This window comes from Prenolepis imparis, unplaced genomic scaffold (assembly GCF_030444845.1).
Source record: "Prenolepis imparis isolate NDT839.2.m4 unplaced genomic scaffold, iyPreImpa1.0 SCAF_10, whole genome shotgun sequence".
Taxonomy (NCBI): Eukaryota; Metazoa; Arthropoda; class Insecta; order Hymenoptera; family Formicidae; genus Prenolepis; species Prenolepis imparis.
In genome coordinates this window covers 8,448,378-8,467,630 of record NW_028141168.1, presented here as the reverse complement: position 1 = coordinate 8,467,630, position 19,253 = coordinate 8,448,378, and the positions used below count along the sequence as shown (strand labels likewise).

The 19,253-nt window shown below is 30.8% G+C and overlaps 2 protein-coding genes across 10 annotated transcripts; both read right to left on the bottom strand.

The window, feature by feature from the left end:
• Positions 1 to 502: 502 nt before the first annotated feature.
• Positions 503 to 4,627, bottom strand: LOC145942234 (putative E3 ubiquitin-protein ligase RNF144A). The gene is made up of 4 exons (XM_083048761.1): positions 3,082 to 4,627; positions 2,829 to 2,991; positions 2,412 to 2,734; positions 503 to 2,258 (listed from the first exon to the last, which is right to left on the bottom strand). Exons 1-4 carry the CDS (start codon positions 3,787 to 3,789, stop codon positions 2,022 to 2,024), a joined length of 1,431 nt encoding a protein of 476 aa, XP_082904887.1. The 5' UTR covers positions 3,790 to 4,627; the 3' UTR covers positions 503 to 2,021.
• Positions 4,628 to 5,684: 1,057 nt separating this feature from the next.
• Positions 5,685 to 19,106, bottom strand: Wde (Fibronectin-III type domain-containing protein windei). 9 transcript variants are annotated; one of them, XM_083048755.1, is made up of 18 exons: positions 18,498 to 19,032; positions 17,093 to 17,260; positions 16,614 to 16,852; positions 16,249 to 16,525; positions 11,831 to 12,145; positions 11,491 to 11,598; positions 10,376 to 11,329; positions 9,661 to 9,986; positions 9,239 to 9,499; positions 8,791 to 9,147; positions 8,565 to 8,712; positions 8,200 to 8,381; positions 8,039 to 8,128; positions 7,876 to 7,930; positions 7,651 to 7,718; positions 7,429 to 7,528; positions 7,153 to 7,322; positions 5,685 to 7,054 (listed from the first exon to the last, which is right to left on the bottom strand). In XM_083048755.1, exons 5-18 carry the CDS (start codon positions 12,123 to 12,125, stop codon positions 6,959 to 6,961), a joined length of 3,210 nt encoding a protein of 1,069 aa, XP_082904881.1. In that variant the 5' UTR covers positions 12,126 to 12,145; positions 16,249 to 16,525; positions 16,614 to 16,852; positions 17,093 to 17,260; positions 18,498 to 19,032; the 3' UTR covers positions 5,685 to 6,958. The 9 variants fall into 9 exon arrangements, with proteins under 9 accessions (XP_082904881.1, XP_082904880.1, XP_082904878.1 ...); XM_083048754.1 differs by having other exon boundaries at positions 16,614 to 16,684; XM_083048752.1 differs by lacking the exon at positions 16,614 to 16,852 and having other exon boundaries at positions 18,498 to 18,645; positions 18,870 to 19,029.
• Between the last annotated feature and the right edge of the window lie 147 nt (positions 19,107 to 19,253).

Genomic DNA, 19,253 nt, shown 5'->3' with positions numbered 1-19,253 from the left:
GTCACCGATATCGATTGGCAGACCTTGAGCAATTTCTTTCTGTTTGTGGTTTGTATATACAACGAGAGAGAGATTGTATATATGTATATACAGCTCATAAATATTTAACGATTTCTTTTTTGCATAAATTGAAGTGAATTTTCGGATACGCTTCTGCCTCTCGTTAATATTGATAAACCTGAAACTAAGAAATACTCTCAATGCAGAAAATGTTCAAAGAGACAGACACATATAGTATATATACAACTCTTATTTCATAATATTTTTATTTTTGACACACGAGTGCACACACACTCAAATGCATAATTACATACACATACATGTGTATAGACATACACATACACCGTATGTGTCCTTTTATATATATTTACGTACGATATTAATTAATAATAATACAACAAATGAAATATTTTAATAGTTCTGACGTAAAATATATATAGTGGAAACCAGCTATGCAGTAACTTATATGTATCATATAACCGATAACGCATCGTGTCAGCTGAATTGTCTATATCGCATTACTTGCGAGAAATGCATCGTTTTTTTTTTTTTTCGTCGAAACGTCCAAATCGCCTTTTCCCGTTCTCTTTCGTTTTATGTAAGCGTCTATTATATGTACAAAATACCACATATATTTATTACATGATCACATATATGTATTTTTTTTTATATCTTGATATCCATATCACTTTTATTATTTGTGGTAAGAACTTGTTTTTCTCAGAGATAAAAAAAAACATATAACTATTGTCCAAAGTTAATTATTCATATTCGTGTGATCTTTAATAATCTAAACTTCGCTTATTAATGCATAATAGAAGTGATTATTGTGAATGTAGTTAACACGTTTTGCGATGTAAATTTACTTCATTGCGGATTTCGAGCTCCTAGAAGTATTCTCTATAGACTCTCATAATCACATGGCACATATTGATTTATAGATTCTTAACGTCAAACGTTAACTGTATAGCTCACATATTGATCAATAACAAACGTGTTAAATACATAATAACAATAGCATTTTCTCAATTTCATGATAAAATGCATAATTGATGAGATATTTTTTTTCGAATAATTATTTACTTACTATCTTTACTCGTGTTTTTCTAAATTAATGTACATGTAATATACATGCGATCAAATCACCAAAGTAAACATGTGAAAGCACCCATAAATTAATATAACAAGAATATATTATTATACAATCTAATACTTGATCATTAAGATTCGTTTTCTCAATAAAAATAGTAGAGCTGAGCCTTGCACAATAGTTTAATACGGACACACATATAGATATACACGCACACTGTGTGTTTCAAGATATATTATAATTTAGTTTTTTTATGTGCTACATAATCTATTATTGAAGAATCAATAATCAGCATACTGCTATTGCCATTTTACAAGGACATAACATTTTTATTTGATTGTAGCATGTTTTGCGGCAGTATAATAAATCTGAGGTGCGATATATAAATATATATATGTGAATTTCTGGAATGTTCCTGTATAAGAACTCATAATGAGTATTTGTAAATTATTAAACTTGTTTGAGAGAATCACATAATTATTACGCGTCACGTCATAGATTATTTTATAAAATTAATCACGTAAAAATTATTAAGTGACTATGTAAAATAAGTGTATATCAGAAAATTAATATTTTATATACATATACATACGCACATATATATATATATGTATATATATATAAAATGATACGAATCGCGCACATAATTTTTCTTATTCTGTTGAAATAACATCTAAGTAAAACATAAATATATATTAATCACAATATGCTTGACTTGACAAGAGATATACATTCTGCCCCTATATATTATGTGTATTTATGTCTACTAACGCACAAAAAATAAAATAAAACGTAAACTTAACAAAATGCAAATGTATATCTATATAAATTGCCAATTTTTACCTCCCATATGTAGAAATCTAGAAAAGGTGTTTACTTTTTAGCTCAAAGAAATAATTAAGCGAAAATCGGTTAAAAAGTTTAGAAGATTCTATGTCGCTGCATCGCCTTCCTCCTGTTCGAGCCTGGAAGAACCGCAAACGCGACATTTACAGCATACAATGCAAGGTGCCGCTAATAATAGCAAGGGCGATGCGACAAGTAGAAGTAGGCCAAAACCAGCAAATATCCCGATAACTTGCGTTCGATGCCATATCACGGATGCACGTGAGTGTCCCAATTTATTCTTACATGGTCCTTTGTCGTAATGTCGCAACAAAAAATCGTCCTATAACACGAACAAGAATATCAATAAGTTATATTTTTGAATCGATATTATCTTTTATATACAGTATAATACAAAGCATCTAACAATGAAATAATATTTTAAAAGTATTATATATCTGTGTGTATATGGAATATTAACGCTTTTAATACTCACATCCAAGGACGCTAAGCAGTACCAGCAAAACACATGTTTACATCTTTTGCACATCATTTGAGCACAACCTTCGTCCTTTTCTATCGGTACAGAACACATAGGACAACATTTAATGTGATCACTGCCAAATGGTATTCCTAACGGAAGTTCCGAACAGGGCCCGTTGTGCCAAGGCTCACGACATATTGAACAAAAATCTGTGGAGCAGTTAGGACAGTGAACAGGACCTAAAGGAGTGCTGCTTCCACCGTTGCCATTTATCGAACATATTGTCTCACAACCCGCTCGTGGACACCAGGCACGTCCCTTGTCCATTGATACATCTGCGCACACATAATGTTAATCGTTGTAAATTATATTTTATATTTTAAGCGATGTAATAAATCATATATATCTTGCGTAGAAGATTTTGCTTACCTCTATTCAAACGAAACTTGCAATGTTTTTCCATCAGTTCTACACTGATAAGACTCGATATCTCCTTCAGGGATAGTATTGCGCCGTGATCACATTGAGCATCGGGACAGCTAATTTCATACGCACCTTCCTCAATTTCAAATTCTACATAGGCACGCATGCACTAAAAAAAAAGATAGAAATTATATTATAATATTGATATTTCTTTTTGTATATAAGTATAACAAAGTAGTGCACAATTTTTGAAACTTACATCTTTACAATAGGAACAACCGCATCCCTCAATCTTAAACGTCTTGGAGAGGGAGGTGTCGACGAGACACAATTTACAAAATATTCGTCCAATTATCTGTTGCGAACCTGCAGGAACGAAGTTACCAGCAGCCAAGCTATAACGCGAGCTGGACGCCAGGGACAACAGACTGGAACAGCGGGAGCATACTCTGCTGCGATTGATGGCTCTTCCTTCCAGAGCCGAGGTACTCAATCCTACAGTGGTCTCGCATTTTCTCAGGGCTCCAGGACCCAGGCTCATCCAGCTACCACCGCCTCTCGCCTCCAGACTCGCGCTGCTCTCAGGTCGCAGGAGGGGCGCGTCAACCTCCTTACCCAGGGCGCTTCTCTCCGCCAGGGAAAGATTCACCACGCTGGCCTCCTTCCGTATCAGAGGTAGCTTGATACCGCTAAACTTGGTCTTGTCGCTGATCTTCTTCGAATTAGCCTTGGTGGGCGGATTGACGGACGTCACCGAACTGGTCGCGGTACCCATATTATCCGTTAACGGGGCCCGTCTTACGACGAGCGAGTGTAGACTAGGCATCCCCTGGACGTCGCTGCCGGTTACGACGAGCGACGAGGACGAGGATTGCGTTCGCCGAGGCTTCTCCCTTCGCGGCGGCGAGCGGCTCCCTTCCGCGCTCGACGACGTCGTTTGCTCACCGCTGTCAATAACAGAACGCATGAACTCGGATAATCATGTGTACATGATGACGAATCGAGACGGTGCAGCCCGTGGTAGTAGTTGCACAAACATCGACGATAGATCTTTATGCCGTTCGTCATAATCCTCGTCGTTCAACGTTATCTCAGGCACATATTCTACGTGTGCGTGGTTGAGCTTTAAAAAAAATAAGAATTTTAATAACTCCTCGCATATCTATAATCGCACGTTGTTACATCCGCGGTGGATGAGTTACATGTCGCGATAACCAAGGCATCCTCGAGCAGCCTATGTATTAGATATTTAGACGTTACGGAACGAGACGGTCACGCAACAGCTGATCGGGGAAACGTCGCAAACGTCAAAACGTCGAAACGTCACCACCTGATCGCGGAATGCGGCGATTCCTCAACGACGAGGTTCGCGCTGTCGCAACGAGAGACGCGAGCACATCGCGGATATCGTCGCAGTAATGCGATGTATGTACACACAGCTTCTCTCTCTCTCTCTCTCTCTCTCTCTCTCTCTCTCTCTTCTGCCGATGAGATCGCTACACTAATGATCGCCACACGCGATCGTCCCCGAGTCGCCCGCCGCTTTCACTGTATGTACTTCACGGTATATGAAATGCGTGTCCCACTACTCCATGGTTGTGTCGCCTATATCCTCGCCAACATTTTTGCCATCATATATATATATATAAACACATAACACACACATATTATATTGTGTGCGGCGCGTTCATAAATTATCCGATTCCGCGGTAGGAGGATTCTGTTCGCGCTCCCGCTTCCTCGTTCGTTTTTCCTCTTTTCCAGAAGGCTGAGAGAGAGAGAGAGAGAGAGAGAGAGAGAGAGAGAGAGAGAGAGAGAGAGAGAGAGAGAGAGAGAGAGAGAGAGAGAGAGAGAGAGAGAGAGAGAGAGAGAGAGAGAGAGAGAGAGAGAGGGAAGGCGACCGCGACTTATCTTCCTCTCGCAATTATTAGGAGCGGCGAGATTGTTTTTGTTTTGACGTAACATTACCACCCTGTGGATGACTCATTTTGCGCATACCGGAGGCACAAAGGAATTCTAGGAGGCGAGATGATAACATGGGAGTCGAATATCCCGCGGAAGATAGGAGAGCCTGCGAAAGCGCAATTTCGAAACTATATATGTATAGTGACGGTCCGTCAAATTCCTATCGAGAGCGACACGACGTCGCCGATGTCTGTCTGTCTAGTTGTACTCTTTCTACAGTACTTTCTGCACTTTGCCTCTCTCTCCCCCTTCCTTCTCCCTTCTCTCTCTCTCTCTCTCTCTCTCTCTCTCTCTCTCTCTCTCTCTCTCTCTCTCTCTTTAAAAAAGCTTGAATTTATTTGAACATATATTTATCTCTTTATTCAAATTTATATTCTAAATTGTTATTTTTAACTGATAGAAATATTTTGAAAAAATCAATATTTACCTTAATAATTAATAGTTAGAATAACATATAAATAAATCTTTGAAGTATTTTCGATATCAACGCTGTTGTACAATTATATATAATGCAAATACATACTACATATTACATTTTATATTTTCTAAAATTATTTCAATAATTATTTATACCCTCTATCGCTACAATAATTATCCATGTGATATATTAAATAATAAATACAATAGAAAATAACACTGGAAATATTGTTAGATGTTTCAAATTATATATGTATAAAAAATATATAAACAAAAAAATTTTAGACGTATAAATATATAATATACGTATTTATACTCGCGCACGTACACGATTGAAAAATGTACAAGATTAAAAATAAAAAGTAAAAAAATTAAGTTATGAAAAAGTTGAAAAATTTATTATTCATATAATACAAAAAAAAAAAATTAATTTTACTATTTATTTTATCATAGGACAGAGAGATAAATAAAGTTCATTAATTTAAATTTAATCTATGATCTATATCATGTATAAATACACTTATATAATCTACACATAATTAATATAATAGTACATATACACTTCGACATATTTACATGTGAGCAATTAAAATTAACACATCTCGCTTATTACTTCCTCCTATGATGCATATTAGCATTATATTACATATTCGAATTTAACTGTATAAAAATTGAGCAAATTATACCATTCTCTTTTGCTCAGAATAATAATCAACAATTATTTTGAGTTTATCGCTAGAAAACATCAGTTTGAAAAATATCATCATAGAATGAACATAAATTAAATAATAATTAAATTTAGTTAGTGCCTCTTGTTTGTGTTTTAAGAAAGCACAATGTGAAAAAGTTTTCAATCTTATATTGTTAATAGTAGTTAAAACCTGTCTGAATGCTAAACGCACTATACCACTTGATAGTTGGCACTGATCGTGAATGGTATTGAATGCTGAGTGAAAGACAATGTCGGAGAATAGGACAATTTAATATAAAGTTGGAAAAAATAATTTATCACATTACGTAGCTGTTATTATTGTTATAAAAAAGTTTGTAGACTATCTTACCAAAAAAACATTGTTAATGTAACATTTGTTAATATAAGTAATTAATATCCAAAATATTCCTCCATTTTATATTACAATTGTCTTCATCTTGTCACTATCTTTCGCTTAGTGTTTATTGACGCCTTATCATGTTCCAACTCTCAACCAGCCTATAATAATAGCGCATTCCTTTGCAGTCTTCAATAATGTTATGTATATTTATGAAGTTGCTTGAAATTTTTTTGACTAGAATTTCTTGTCCTATGCACCGTGAGAGCTTGTTAAATGTTTATGAACAATGGAAATATTAAATAGCATAGGCATTCAGATAATTTCGTTAATTAATATTATAAATTATATCATTAAAAAATATTATACATAGATGTAACATCAATATTTTCCTCTAAAGGAATATATGAACGTAACCAAATTATTCTATTATAAAATTACGAAAATTATGTACACATTACATGTGTGATTGGAAGCATTTATAAGAGTAATATTAATGAGAGCAGTTATTTATTCGTTTCGTTATTAAATTCGAGTTTCAAACTTCAAAATAGATCAAATTACCGTCGAATTAAATCTAATATGTTATGTTTACTGTGAGATGGTCTACAGACCATTCGTATCACAATTATGCGTTGAACGCAGAAACAAAAAATAATTAGATATGAAATGGAGAGATCATGAGATTTAACACATTTTTTTCCTTTACAGGGAAATATTACCAGGTATACTATACTGTCCCTTTCTAGAATGTGTATCGACAGCTCTGACCGCAAAGTAATAATTATTACCCTCAGAAAACTGTAACAAAAATAATTATCCGCATAATACCTCACGGATTCCAAATACAAGAAGATCCATTTTATTCTCTGTAACACGTTACTGATATTACAATTTACCTGAGTCAAAGTACACGCCATAGGTAACGGCAGAGCTCGCACATCTCCCACTTTTTTCCACAACGATGTACTAGGATTTACACCAGCAACTTCTTGATATGCGTACAATTGATAACTGGCAATATCTGCATATTTATCTGACAGATTCATGTTCCAGGATAGCACGATACCTATTAACATGAACGTTGATGTTATATTAAGAACTTTTTAACTTAAAACTTAAATCTAATCACATTTATATAAATATAAAATAAAATGGAGATATTTATGGTATACCATTTGAGACTTTTGAAATCTTTAACGATGGAGCTGGTGGTGGAAGTTTCCAGCCGGGTGTCGCTTGGTAAGTTGGAGTATCCGGCAGTGGTGCAGGATGCTGAAGTAAAATAACAATAAAATAATTATATTTTAATGAATAAATGTTATAAAGAATAAGTAGAATAAATTTTAAAGTACATACGCAAGTACAATTTATATGTATATACATATTTATCTTACCTTACTTATCTGTAGAACTGGCGTGGTTAGTAAACGAACATTTGTACCATTTGCAATTGTTGGCATTCCTAAAAAAGTAGTATAATGAATAACATAACATAAAATATTGCAGCAAAGCATTACATATTTCATGTAAGCACTTTCTGTTATATTTTATATAACATTTACTATTAATGTAAATAATATTATATACATAATATGCTTTTTAAAATGTAATTTGATTACCAGTTTTATAGGTAACAGATGAAAAAGGTGGTCTACATGTAGTCACTGGTCGTATCTAAAAGATATTTGAATTTCTCGTATATAAAGTAATAATTTATAAAATTCAATGATTTTGTCATCAGTAGAGACTTTACAGGAAAAAATGAAACTGCAAAATATTAACCTGTACTTGCTGATTAGCAGTTGATGTTATTAGTACTTGTCTTGGTGAGCCTTGCATCACGTATGCCAGCCTGGGCGTACTCATATTATTCTTAAAAAAAAAAAAAATTCATGAGTTTTTATCCATTTCTCGATACAGTATCATCAGAAGCAAATACTTACTACAATGGCAGTTGCTGGTGGCTGGTTAGGTGTTATCACTTTTATACTAGTCGGTTGTGTTGTAATTGCCACGTTTGTTGGTATTGTTTGTATTACTCTTTGGAAGGATTGTGTGTATTTCGGCGTATTCAATTGTTGCTCGAATGTAGAGGCTGTAGTTACAGCCGTAACTTTTACATTTGCTGTTGTAATATTTGTCACATTAGAAAGTGTGGAAGAAATTATAGCAGTTACAAATTTTATATTAATTATCAACATCTATATAATAAGGACATTGACTTGAGACATGACTTATGCATTGTATTACATATATATATATATATATATATATATATATATATATGTGCAGAAAGTGATAAACTTACATTTATTCTTTTCTTCTTCATCTGTAAGATCAATAAGATCGCTATTTTTTGTCTTTGAAGTTATCACTGTCGGACGATTTCCTGGATTTTGTATTTTACCATTTAGAACAATAGCTTGTTGCGGTTGCGTGTGAATCTGCTGTTGTGACTGCAAAATTTGTAATTAAATTATACTTAAAATATTGTGTTTATTAGTTGCGCAAATATTTATTGGAATAAGTCTTACAGCAGGTAAAATTGGCTGAAGACTGGTAGACTGGCCAGACAATGTTAGCGTGTGTGAGGATTCTACGGGCTTAGCAACAACTAGAGCGGCCGGTGTCACAGTAGAAATAAGAGGCGTTGTTTGTATCGTGCTCTGCGCAATTGTAGAAGTTGACGTAGTCGTCGCAGGCCGGGGCGATCTTGTTTTGATTCCGCTGCGTCTTGTATTATTATTTGACTCAGCAGCTGAGGAACTAACATTACTCGGAATATTCGGAGCACTCGCAGCACTCGGAGCATTCGGAGAACTCGAAGTATTCGAGACAGACTTAACATTCGAAGTTTGTTGTACCTGACGTAAGCTCTGTATTCCATTTTCCTATTGAGTAATAGTTAATCATTACGTTAACATTTCAATTTTCATTGAATATTATATATATAAATGTGTTAGAAAGTTTTGTGATAAATACCGTAATAAAATTGACTTGTAAGCCTACGGATCTATTTATTTTTATCGGTGCAATAGGCTTGTCGGGATTCGCACGACGGTCTATCGTGTTACGATTCACAACCATTTCAAAATCTTTCACTTGTTTCGTTAACTGCTGCAGCTTTGTACGCATCACTTCTTGATATTTTTCCGCTACGCGAGCTTGTTCTCTGAGCTGTCCGATTTCGCTACGCATCGTGATTGTCTCGGCAATTTTCTGAATTAGGAGTTCTTCCAGTTCCTTAAATAAATCATTAGTTATAATAATAAAATAGTGATCATTATTTGTTAAAAATTTCTTAGAATTTGTTTTGTATTTGTATCTATATATAGCAAACTATTAAAAGATATTTTATTGAATACATACATTACATATTGAATACATATTGAATACACTTTTACCTCCTGCCTTAGTTTCGGTAACTTTTCTTTAATATCCCTTTGGAAAAATTTTTCAACAAAGTTTAGTTTTGCAATAGCATTCTTTTCCTCAGATTTGGTACTCATTTTCGCTTTCTTAATACCATTAAAAATCTCATTATCCGAGCAATTTCGCTTTAATGAAGGGGGCGACGCAGGACGTATATCCTGATTCAATTTGTGATTCACTATTACAAATTGATCTGTACTATCACTAGAATCACTATCGCTATTAAGATATTTCCTTCTGATTATCTCTTCCGCATTTCTGGCCGTTCTCCTCTTTTGTCGTCCGCTGTAATTTTCTTCTGTAATGCAGAAATAATTTAATGCGTATATTAAAGTATATGTAACAAAAATTATAAATAAAGTATAATTAAAATAATTGACATATAACAGCACATATAGATTCTAGAAATAATTTATTTTATAAAATATATTTTTTTTATAATTAATATTGATAAAGAATAAACCTAAAAAAATGTATTGTCCACAAAACTTTTTTTTATACAAATCTAAAATTTCTTACAAAGTTTTATTCGTACATTTGTGCCTAGATAAAATAATACTGGAATTAATTCTATATCAAATTGTTATACGTGAGATTTCTATCAGGTTTTCTTTTTTATTTTTCCTTCCTTTTTGCCGTAAAAATTCTAAGAAACACATTTTACTTCCGATCTAAAATATTTCCTACCTTGCTTTTCAACACAATTTTCTATTGTGTCGATTGTTTTTTTTGATCGTCTCTTTCTTGGAGCAGTTATATCCACATTCATACTTTTATTAGAATTTTCTACATTAACATGGTCTAATAAAATCTTTTGTAATGTAGGAGTAGAATTATTATTTACAATTTGCGTTTCTGATTTATTAATATCACGGTCTTCATTCGTTGCTTCTTTACTGTCTTTTACATTTGAATTATTTTTATTTTGCATCAATAAAGTAGTCTTCTCTTTTTCCACGGATTGTATCTTGGATTCATTTCTGCTTTGTGTTATGTCCTCGTGTATTTCTGTATTTTTGTGTTTATTTTTATGTTCAACATTTTTATGAGATGATAAATCATCTAAACTGGATTTAATTGAATCCATAGAATTTTGACTATTATTAATTTCGACAATTGAACATTTTACAGAGTGATGATTATCATTAAGAGCCTCGTCCATTACTTTGTCATTTGAATTGTCATCATTACTGTTAGAATCAAGTGTAGACAATCTTTCACTATTATTAATCTGAACTTTAGTGGAATCTATAATAAGATTATTACTGTCTACTTTATCCAATTTATTTAGCTCACAAGTATTTGTTGCATTCATTTCTTTATAATCACTGACTATCTCTTTTAGATTATCATTACTGTGAATTATTAGTTCTGCATTTTGAAGATTACTTATCTGTACATGATTATTTGTAGATAAATTATCATTTTCTAATGCTACATGTTGTTCAGATGTTGCATTTGAACACTCAGTGTTTGCGACAGTAATTTTTAAATCTTTATTAGACTTGGAAATACACTTTTCATTAGATTCACTAACAGTCTTACTGATACTTTCCAAATTACATATATTATCTTGTATTTTTTTATTTTCTGATGTATATTCATCTGAGGATAACGCTGATTTTTCCGAAGCTTTAATTGCTGCAACAAATTTTTGTGAAGTTATCAATTTCTTCTTTGTTTCATAAGTCTTGGAAATAATATAAAAACCAAAAGTGTTAATTTAGTTTAGAAATTTTTAATAATATTAGAAAAATAATTTTATGATTATTCATAATTTCTGCCATTCATAAAAATATTACCTGAGTTTTGCTTCTGCTCCACTTTTGCATTATCAGGTTTGTGGGCTTCTTTGAAAATCTGTTGTATGTTGGAACATATTTTTTTTTCTGTGATTATATCTACATATTCTGAAAAAAAAAAAAAATACTGATATCTATAAAGATTCAAAGAAATAAATACTTTAAATTGTATTATACTGTGTTAAACATAAAATGAGAAAAAAGAAATATATATATACATATATTAAAAAGAGATTCATCTAGAATTATTTAGTAATGTATTAGATTATATTAGAATTTATATAGTCGTATAGTAATATTAGAATTTTAAGTCTTACGAATAAAAAATAGTTATATATACCAGTTTTTCTATTTTGCAATTTAAATTCCGAAATATTCGTGGAGTTTGTTATATTAACTTCTTGCTCCACATCTTCATCATCAGATAATCTTAAACGCAAACTATCATCGGACAGTGCATCTTCATCATCTCCTTCTTCTTCTTCTGTACCAAATAACAGCTCATCTTCTTTTTCTTTTGATAATTCATTATCAGTATCAAGAGTCTCTTTTGACAGGTCAATTTCGATTGTAATACAAGAAGTGCTGGAACTGGCTTCTGAATTATGCGCTGTTCCAGCTTGTTCTTTCTCCATTACAAGTACAATAAAAATCACTGCAATTACATTTATCTTGCCAATTAAATGTTTTTCAATCAATGAGAAAATAATAATGAGAAATTGCTTGATGTATATATCATAAAATAATATAATTTTATTCAATATATAAAGCATATTTGTTTTGTGTTATGTGTATATATTATATACATTTGACAGAGTCAAAAAAAGATTCATTTAATGAGAATTCAATCTTTCATTATCATTTAAATTATCAAAGTAATATTGATACAATCAACATAATTAATTGTCATAATTTTTACAATTTATATAAAATAAAATGCAATTTTTAAAAGCGATAGCTGTGTTGAAAAAAATTATTTCTTCGGTCTTTTACAAGTATCTATAAAATAAAAAAAAATTACGATAAAACGAATACGCTTTATTCCTCGAATGACAACGCAAATGTGTTCTTTATACATATATATATTTGGTAACCCTTATATCGTATCAGTAATATATTCGCGAAAAAATTATTAAATATCAATAAATAAATTGTAAAAAATTAGTGAATTATAAAGTCGATTTGGTTGAGAAATTTTTTGCTTCGTAAGATAATTTTTACATAGAAAATTTATTTTTAACATAAATACCGAAATATTAAAATATTTTCAAATAAAATAGAGGAAAGAGAGAAGAGCAAGTAATTTTTATGTATAGGGCATTTTTAAATAAAAACTCTGCAATTAATTTTATTAGAGAAAATAAATAAAAGAGAATAAATTTTGCAAAATATCTCTTTTATACATATAAGCGTTATTGAAAGGTTATAGATTTAAGAGATCTGGCGCATGCAACAATAATAAATTTATCAACGAAAAATGATTGACAAGAATCCAAGCAGACCTTAGCATATTTTCAGTATTTGACAGCAGAAATCGAGCACATTGTATATTTCACAAATTCTACTTTGTTTCGACTGTCAATTTGCTACTAGGTTATGTCAACAGGCTCTATCCATAGAATACGAATATAAGCACAGCTAATTATATATGTAACAATCTGTTAGAGCATTCTAAAATCTGACAAACAGCTGACACGAATATTATTAATATTTTATTACTAAGAATATTTTTCATATGAGTTTTGAATAAAGTATAATTTTCAGAACAAAAGACTGTGTTAGAATTGAAAAATGTAAAAACATAAGTATTTGAGAACCATTTAGAGTATATTTCATATCAGAAAAACAATAAATCTTCATTTGAGATGGAAAAAAATGATATATTACTCAAATGTCAAAAAAATGCTGCCTCTTCAAAAATTTCTCTTTTCCTCTTTTTATGTATATAATACATTTCTTTCTTTTCTCGAAGTCTCTTTTTTTAGAGGGGAAAATAATAGTATTTCTGATTTTATATTATTCAATAATTATTTTTTTTTTTATCTTTTATTTCTATAGTAATTATAGTATAAAAATGATCAAAGACAAAAAAAAATACATTCTGACGCCTACTGTACACATTTACGCGCGCGCGCGCGCACTTTATTCTGGATCGATGCCTATCACGCGAGAGGTCACTATTTTATTGGACATATGATTGGTGCATAAGTTTGATACGATCCCGATAAAACATGTTTTCTGTATTTATAAAATGTGTGCACGAATTATTACGCATATCGTTTAGGGAGATCGAACGCAATCGGGCCCTGATAGGGGGCCGAGTCGAGGGCCCTGACCTGACCCATCACCGAGACAAAAGATGGCGGTCAGGAAATGCATTTCTCATGGTTGTAATAAACGAGCAACTATATGTACTTTATATTTAAAATAAAATTGTTTCATATTTCAATATAATTTCATCGATTTTAGCGCAATCTAGTGATAGTAACAAATTCTTATATATACTTTTATATATATAATTTTTAAAAAATTCGAAGAACCGTATTTATTTATACGTAAAATCACTTTAAGGTTATGAAAACCTCAAAAATCACCTTAAAAATCATGCCTCTTAAAAAAGAGCAAATCGTGTTTCGAGTTGGCGTTAAAGGTTAGGTACGAGAGCCAATAAGTATACCCAAGTTGGGGTTACGCTTCATAGAAACATGCATTCAGCACAAAAGAGACCAAGAAGCGAACAAAAGGGCACTTGGATCGAAAATAAAATGATTTACGGAACGATTCGTGAACATCGTTACCGTTTGCTTTACGTATCACCAGTATCTTCAAACACAAATGCGAATTAAAGAAACCGCGCGAACTGGCCTCGGTGTCATCGACAGGTTTGCGCATCGAGCGAATACATTGCACTTAGGCCCCGACACTCGATTCCGAAGATGGCCGAATGTACACGAAGCACCGGAAAATATTCAACACAAAATGCGCTTGTGACGTCGATTTGCTGCGCAATAACGAGAACCTCATTTTTAACAAGCACGAAATGAACCGAATTTGATTATTCACAAAAAAAATGCTCTATTTCTATTTATATAAAAAGATTGCAAAAATACACTGATAATTAAAAATAGTAATTTCATTTTTTTCAACATCAACATGACATCGTATTCATTTATTTTTAGTCACTGCATTTATACACTGTATTGCAGTCAAATTATATTTTTAGTCATTTATCATTTTGTCATATGTTTATCAGATAACATATAGTTGCATATAATTTTATTTCATATAGTTATTATACCATATATATATGATCCTCATTTATATTGGACCCAGTTATACAATTAGGGCAATTAATTTTTTGATAAAATTTTACATAATCTGTTGTTTATATGAGATTTTTCAGATATATATAGCCTTTGTCACGGATTCGTTTTATTGAGCAATCGAACAGCCCCCTCTTCCTTTACTAAACGCACCAATAGCAAAATCAATGGTGGGAGAACAGACGCAGTTCTTCGTCGTTATACAGAACAATCGATTTTCGTTGGCTTATTTCGATCTCAAGTCTGATATTTGATCGTAATATAGATTCTTGACTTTTAATCTCGAAAAATGTGTTAATAATTTTTTATTACTCTATTTATAGAAGCATAATCTATTTAACTATTTATCTATTTATAAATATTCTTTTATCTATTTATAAATATCTGTATATGTGTCTGATAAACATCGATGTCGATTTTGGAAATCTCTTTTTAATTAATAAAAAATAAAACAAATTAATAACATAACATAAATCAATAAATATTCGCATGTTTCTCCAATTAGAGAACATTTTACACTCCTAACACACTTCTCAAACTCATCAGGGCTGGTTTTAGCATCGACAGCACCCAATGCAAAAAACATAATAAATCAATACTTTTTTTCCTTTCTTAAAAAAATAGAACTACTTGAATGAAAAAATAGAACTACTTGAATGAAAAAAAAAAAAATCATTTAATACGCATTTGAATCAATAATCGATGACATTTCGGTCATGATATTATTGGAACAATATAATTCGTAAACAAAAAGAATTGGATAAGAATAAACTTAAATAAATACAACCAATATTGTTTTCATTAGACAATATAGATCTAATAAAATCTCATCAAATACCGATATATTTGCAAAATTTCGTTAAATTGTTGTGCTCATATGTGTATATTATTGATTTATGATACTATAGTACGACGAGACGTATGATATAAATAAAGAATGAATTATCGCACAAAAAAATTCATAATCACCTTTGAATCACTAAAGTCATTTCTAAGAGAAACAATAACAAAATGGCGTATAATATGCTATCTAAAATGGTGCCTTTGCTATGTTAAAATCTATATAACACTTTCGTGTAAATTTGGGCCTTAAGGCCCAAAACTTTATTCGATATATGGTGAATTATCATGAATTATTTTGAGCTAAATAAAAAAATTATTCAATTGACAAACTGAAACAACTTAATCTCGAGCACCAAAATATAGGCTCTACCTAACCTCTCTATCCTCAAACAACCTCCCAAGCATATTAATGTTAACAGGATTATTAATACATTTAAACTTGTGTAGAATAAAATTCTGACAAAAAATGCGATTATCGACTTAACGATTTGAATACCTTATCAACAATTTTTCCATAAAAAAAAAAACCCAAATACAGAAGACTCAAACCACATTAAGATATTAGAATGATGATAATGAATGATGAACTTACGTTATATTATTGCGTGGAAAGACTTCGGGCAGTGGTGCATATACTTTTCGCCACGTGGAAACAAGTTATATATTTATCATAAATATGCTAGAATGTGGAACTACACTTTTGAGACTTCACCATCGAATAACGTGCAACGTCGCAATCTAAACAAGCGAGTTCGGCAACGTTGCCACCATTTCTCCTACCGTTACCTCACCTAACGTTACATTACATTAACGTGAGGCAAAATTACGATGAATTTTGATGTATATACATATATATTTATACCGCGAATCTGAAATTTAAGATCGAATATTAAAGTATAAAGACATTTATAAATTATAAATCGTTAATAAACACGTATCTAAAAGTTATCGACGTACATCGTACACACACATCATTATATATTTCACATGAAATCTATCATTTGCGCATGCGCGATGTCACCTGAATTCTGCAACAATTTTAGCAGCAAAGATTATTTCTTTTTTTTTCTTGGTCGAAGAACTTACACTTATGCGAAAATATTTCTTTCGTTACTACAATTAAAAACGCATGATATTCTAATATGAACAATCGTTATCGCACGTTATCGCACTATATCTGAGAAATATATAATAACCTAAAAATATATCAAAATGCTTTGTTAAAAATTTATTACGACGAATTACTGTCACTAAAAGCGTATATCGATTGTATAAAAAAGATATTTAATTAGTAATTAAAATATCAGCATAAAGATGCTTAAATTACATTACTATAATGTTGTTAAACAAAAATATATAATTAATGGTATATATATGTACTTCAATCTCTCTCTCTTTCAGCATATATATATATATATATATATATTGGAAATTACCTTTAAGACTGCTTATTCCATCTGATTTTTCTGTTTATGTTTGTATTATGATCGATGTTTAATATATTCGTAATATATTATATAATATCGCTTTATATATCATTTTGTTATTTCCTGATGTATATATATATGTTTTGTTTTGTCCTGTATATACTCATCTGCTTATACCTGCAAGTATATATATACATATATATATATGTACACATCAAGCATTTCGTTATTTCTTCATTTTTTTATTGTTTAATTTGTGATCATAAATTATTAACTTTTATGAAATTTATTAAAAATTTTACTAAAAATAGCAATTAAATATATATATAATTATTTGATTATATAATTAATAAAAATAATCAATTAAGAGACATACACTCATTGAATAAAATAAATTTATATAAAAATATATATTATAAAATATAAAAATTTAACTATATCCTTTTGTGGAATTATATATTTCTGAAATAGACGAATCCAAACTTTATATTTATTTTATGCATAAAGAAGAAAAAGTCACACAACATAAGCACAAACATTCTTATTTTTTACATTATTGTAAATATTTTTTGTTATAATAAATATGCTTATAAAAATTTTTTAAATATATTTTATGAATATTCTTGTGTGAGTGTGTGAGTGTGTGTGTGTTTGTGTTGAATGTGTGTATGTTTTTATCTAATCTCTCTACAAATAAATTATTACTATGTTTTACATATTTCTTCATAAAGAAAAAATAAGATAAATAATAGAAAGAACTGTGTATATTTTCACATTCTTCTTTTTTCAAATAAATTTTGATTCTGATGAATATTTTGGAAAATAAATGATAAATTTTTTTGCGATCAATTGTAAAGTGGTAATTATAATATAATATTTCTCCTCTGTTTTGCAATTAAATTAATTATTTTATTTATATATATTATTTATATATATTAATTTTTATATATTATAAAATTGGATTATAAATATATATATATAATTGCTGTTTTTCTAATATACTCTTTTTCTTATTTTGAGAGTTATTACTTGTAATTATTGCTTGTATTGTTTATATATAAAATACTATGTCTTTATTTTCCTTTAATAAAAAAAATTAAAATATGGAAAAAATTGAAATAAAATTAAGGGAAAAATATTTTATGAAAACTTTGAATATATATATATATATATATATATATATCGCGTATCATTACATTATTGCCAGAGCTTCGCGTAAAAATTATGAATATATTTTTTGTTAAATGTTTTTTTAAATCTATATAGCTTATAGATATATAATATTTGTTTAAAGAATACGCATGCGTCTCATCATTGATAACAAATTTAACCTGATAACCTGATAACTTTTATATCTATATAGTCAATCCATCTTTACATGTGTGATATATATGATACAGTAATCATTACTTACTTATAAATTTAACAAAAATAGCAGAGTGCACGCTGATAATTCCAATTAATGTTAATATATATAGAGTGTCGTTATGTTAATAAATTGTGCACATGATCGATGATATTTACTCTGTATACTAAATAATGTATTGGAATAAAAGTGGCGTCTGAAAAAACAATGTTAAGACTAAAGAGGTTATTTGCTTTCAATGACTTGTACATGAAGTTAACACTTTATTTAAAATAGATCGTAGTATCGACCGAGTAAAAATTACTAGAGTACAGCCAGCATCAAAAGTTGATGAAAACAGGTTATACTTGTAGCGGAATATTTATTGTTCTGTTGACGTGTGCGTATATAATATCAAAAAAAATAAACTTTTTCGTATACCTATTCGAAATACATTGCAATCCTTATGTATATTATAATTCAGCTTCGTATATAATAGAACGATACAGAGACTTTCGATTTTAAAGAAATCTTTTAATTAAATCAAAGCAATTTCCTTACTTCATTGAATAATATCCGACATCAAGAGAGCACGAAGTACATATTGCATATATACGGTAGTTGGAATGTGGAAAAATGATCGCAGGCTCCGTTCACAAGATTACTCACGATTGGTCCGCGCAGATGAATGGAGCCCGTGACGTCAGCGGCCGGTAACTAGAGTAACTAGACGGGCAGCCAATGAGAATCGACGCCACACTAACGCGCCGCGCAGCAAGAACTGGAAAAACAAATCGGCCGAAAGGGACAGAGAGCCGCGCGAGG

Bases quoted from the DNA above. Each gene is read 5' to 3' on its own strand.
- LOC145942234 (XM_083048761.1), bottom strand. From the start codon at position 3,789: ATGCGTTCTGTTATTGACAGCGGTGAGCAAACGACGTCGTCGAGCGCG. The intron at 2,992-3,081 runs GTAAGTTTCAAA...CTTTTTTTTTAG, and splicing joins GTTGTTCCTATTGTAAAGAT to TGCATGCGTGCCTATGTAGA. The intron at 2,735-2,828 runs GTAAGCAAAATC...ATGTGTGCGCAG, and splicing joins CAAGTTTCGTTTGAATAGAG to ATGTATCAATGGACAAGGGA.
- Wde (XM_083048750.1), bottom strand. From the start codon at position 14,382: ATGCGCAAACCTGTCGATGACACCGAGGCCAGTTCGCGCGGTTTCTTT. The intron at 8,713-8,790 runs GTAAGACTTATT...CAAATTTTGCAG, and splicing joins TTCAGCCAATTTTACCTGCT to TCACAACAGCAGATTCACAC. The intron at 7,323-7,428 runs GTATACCATAAA...TCATGTTAATAG, and splicing joins GATTTCAAAAGTCTCAAATG to GTATCGTGCTATCCTGGAAC.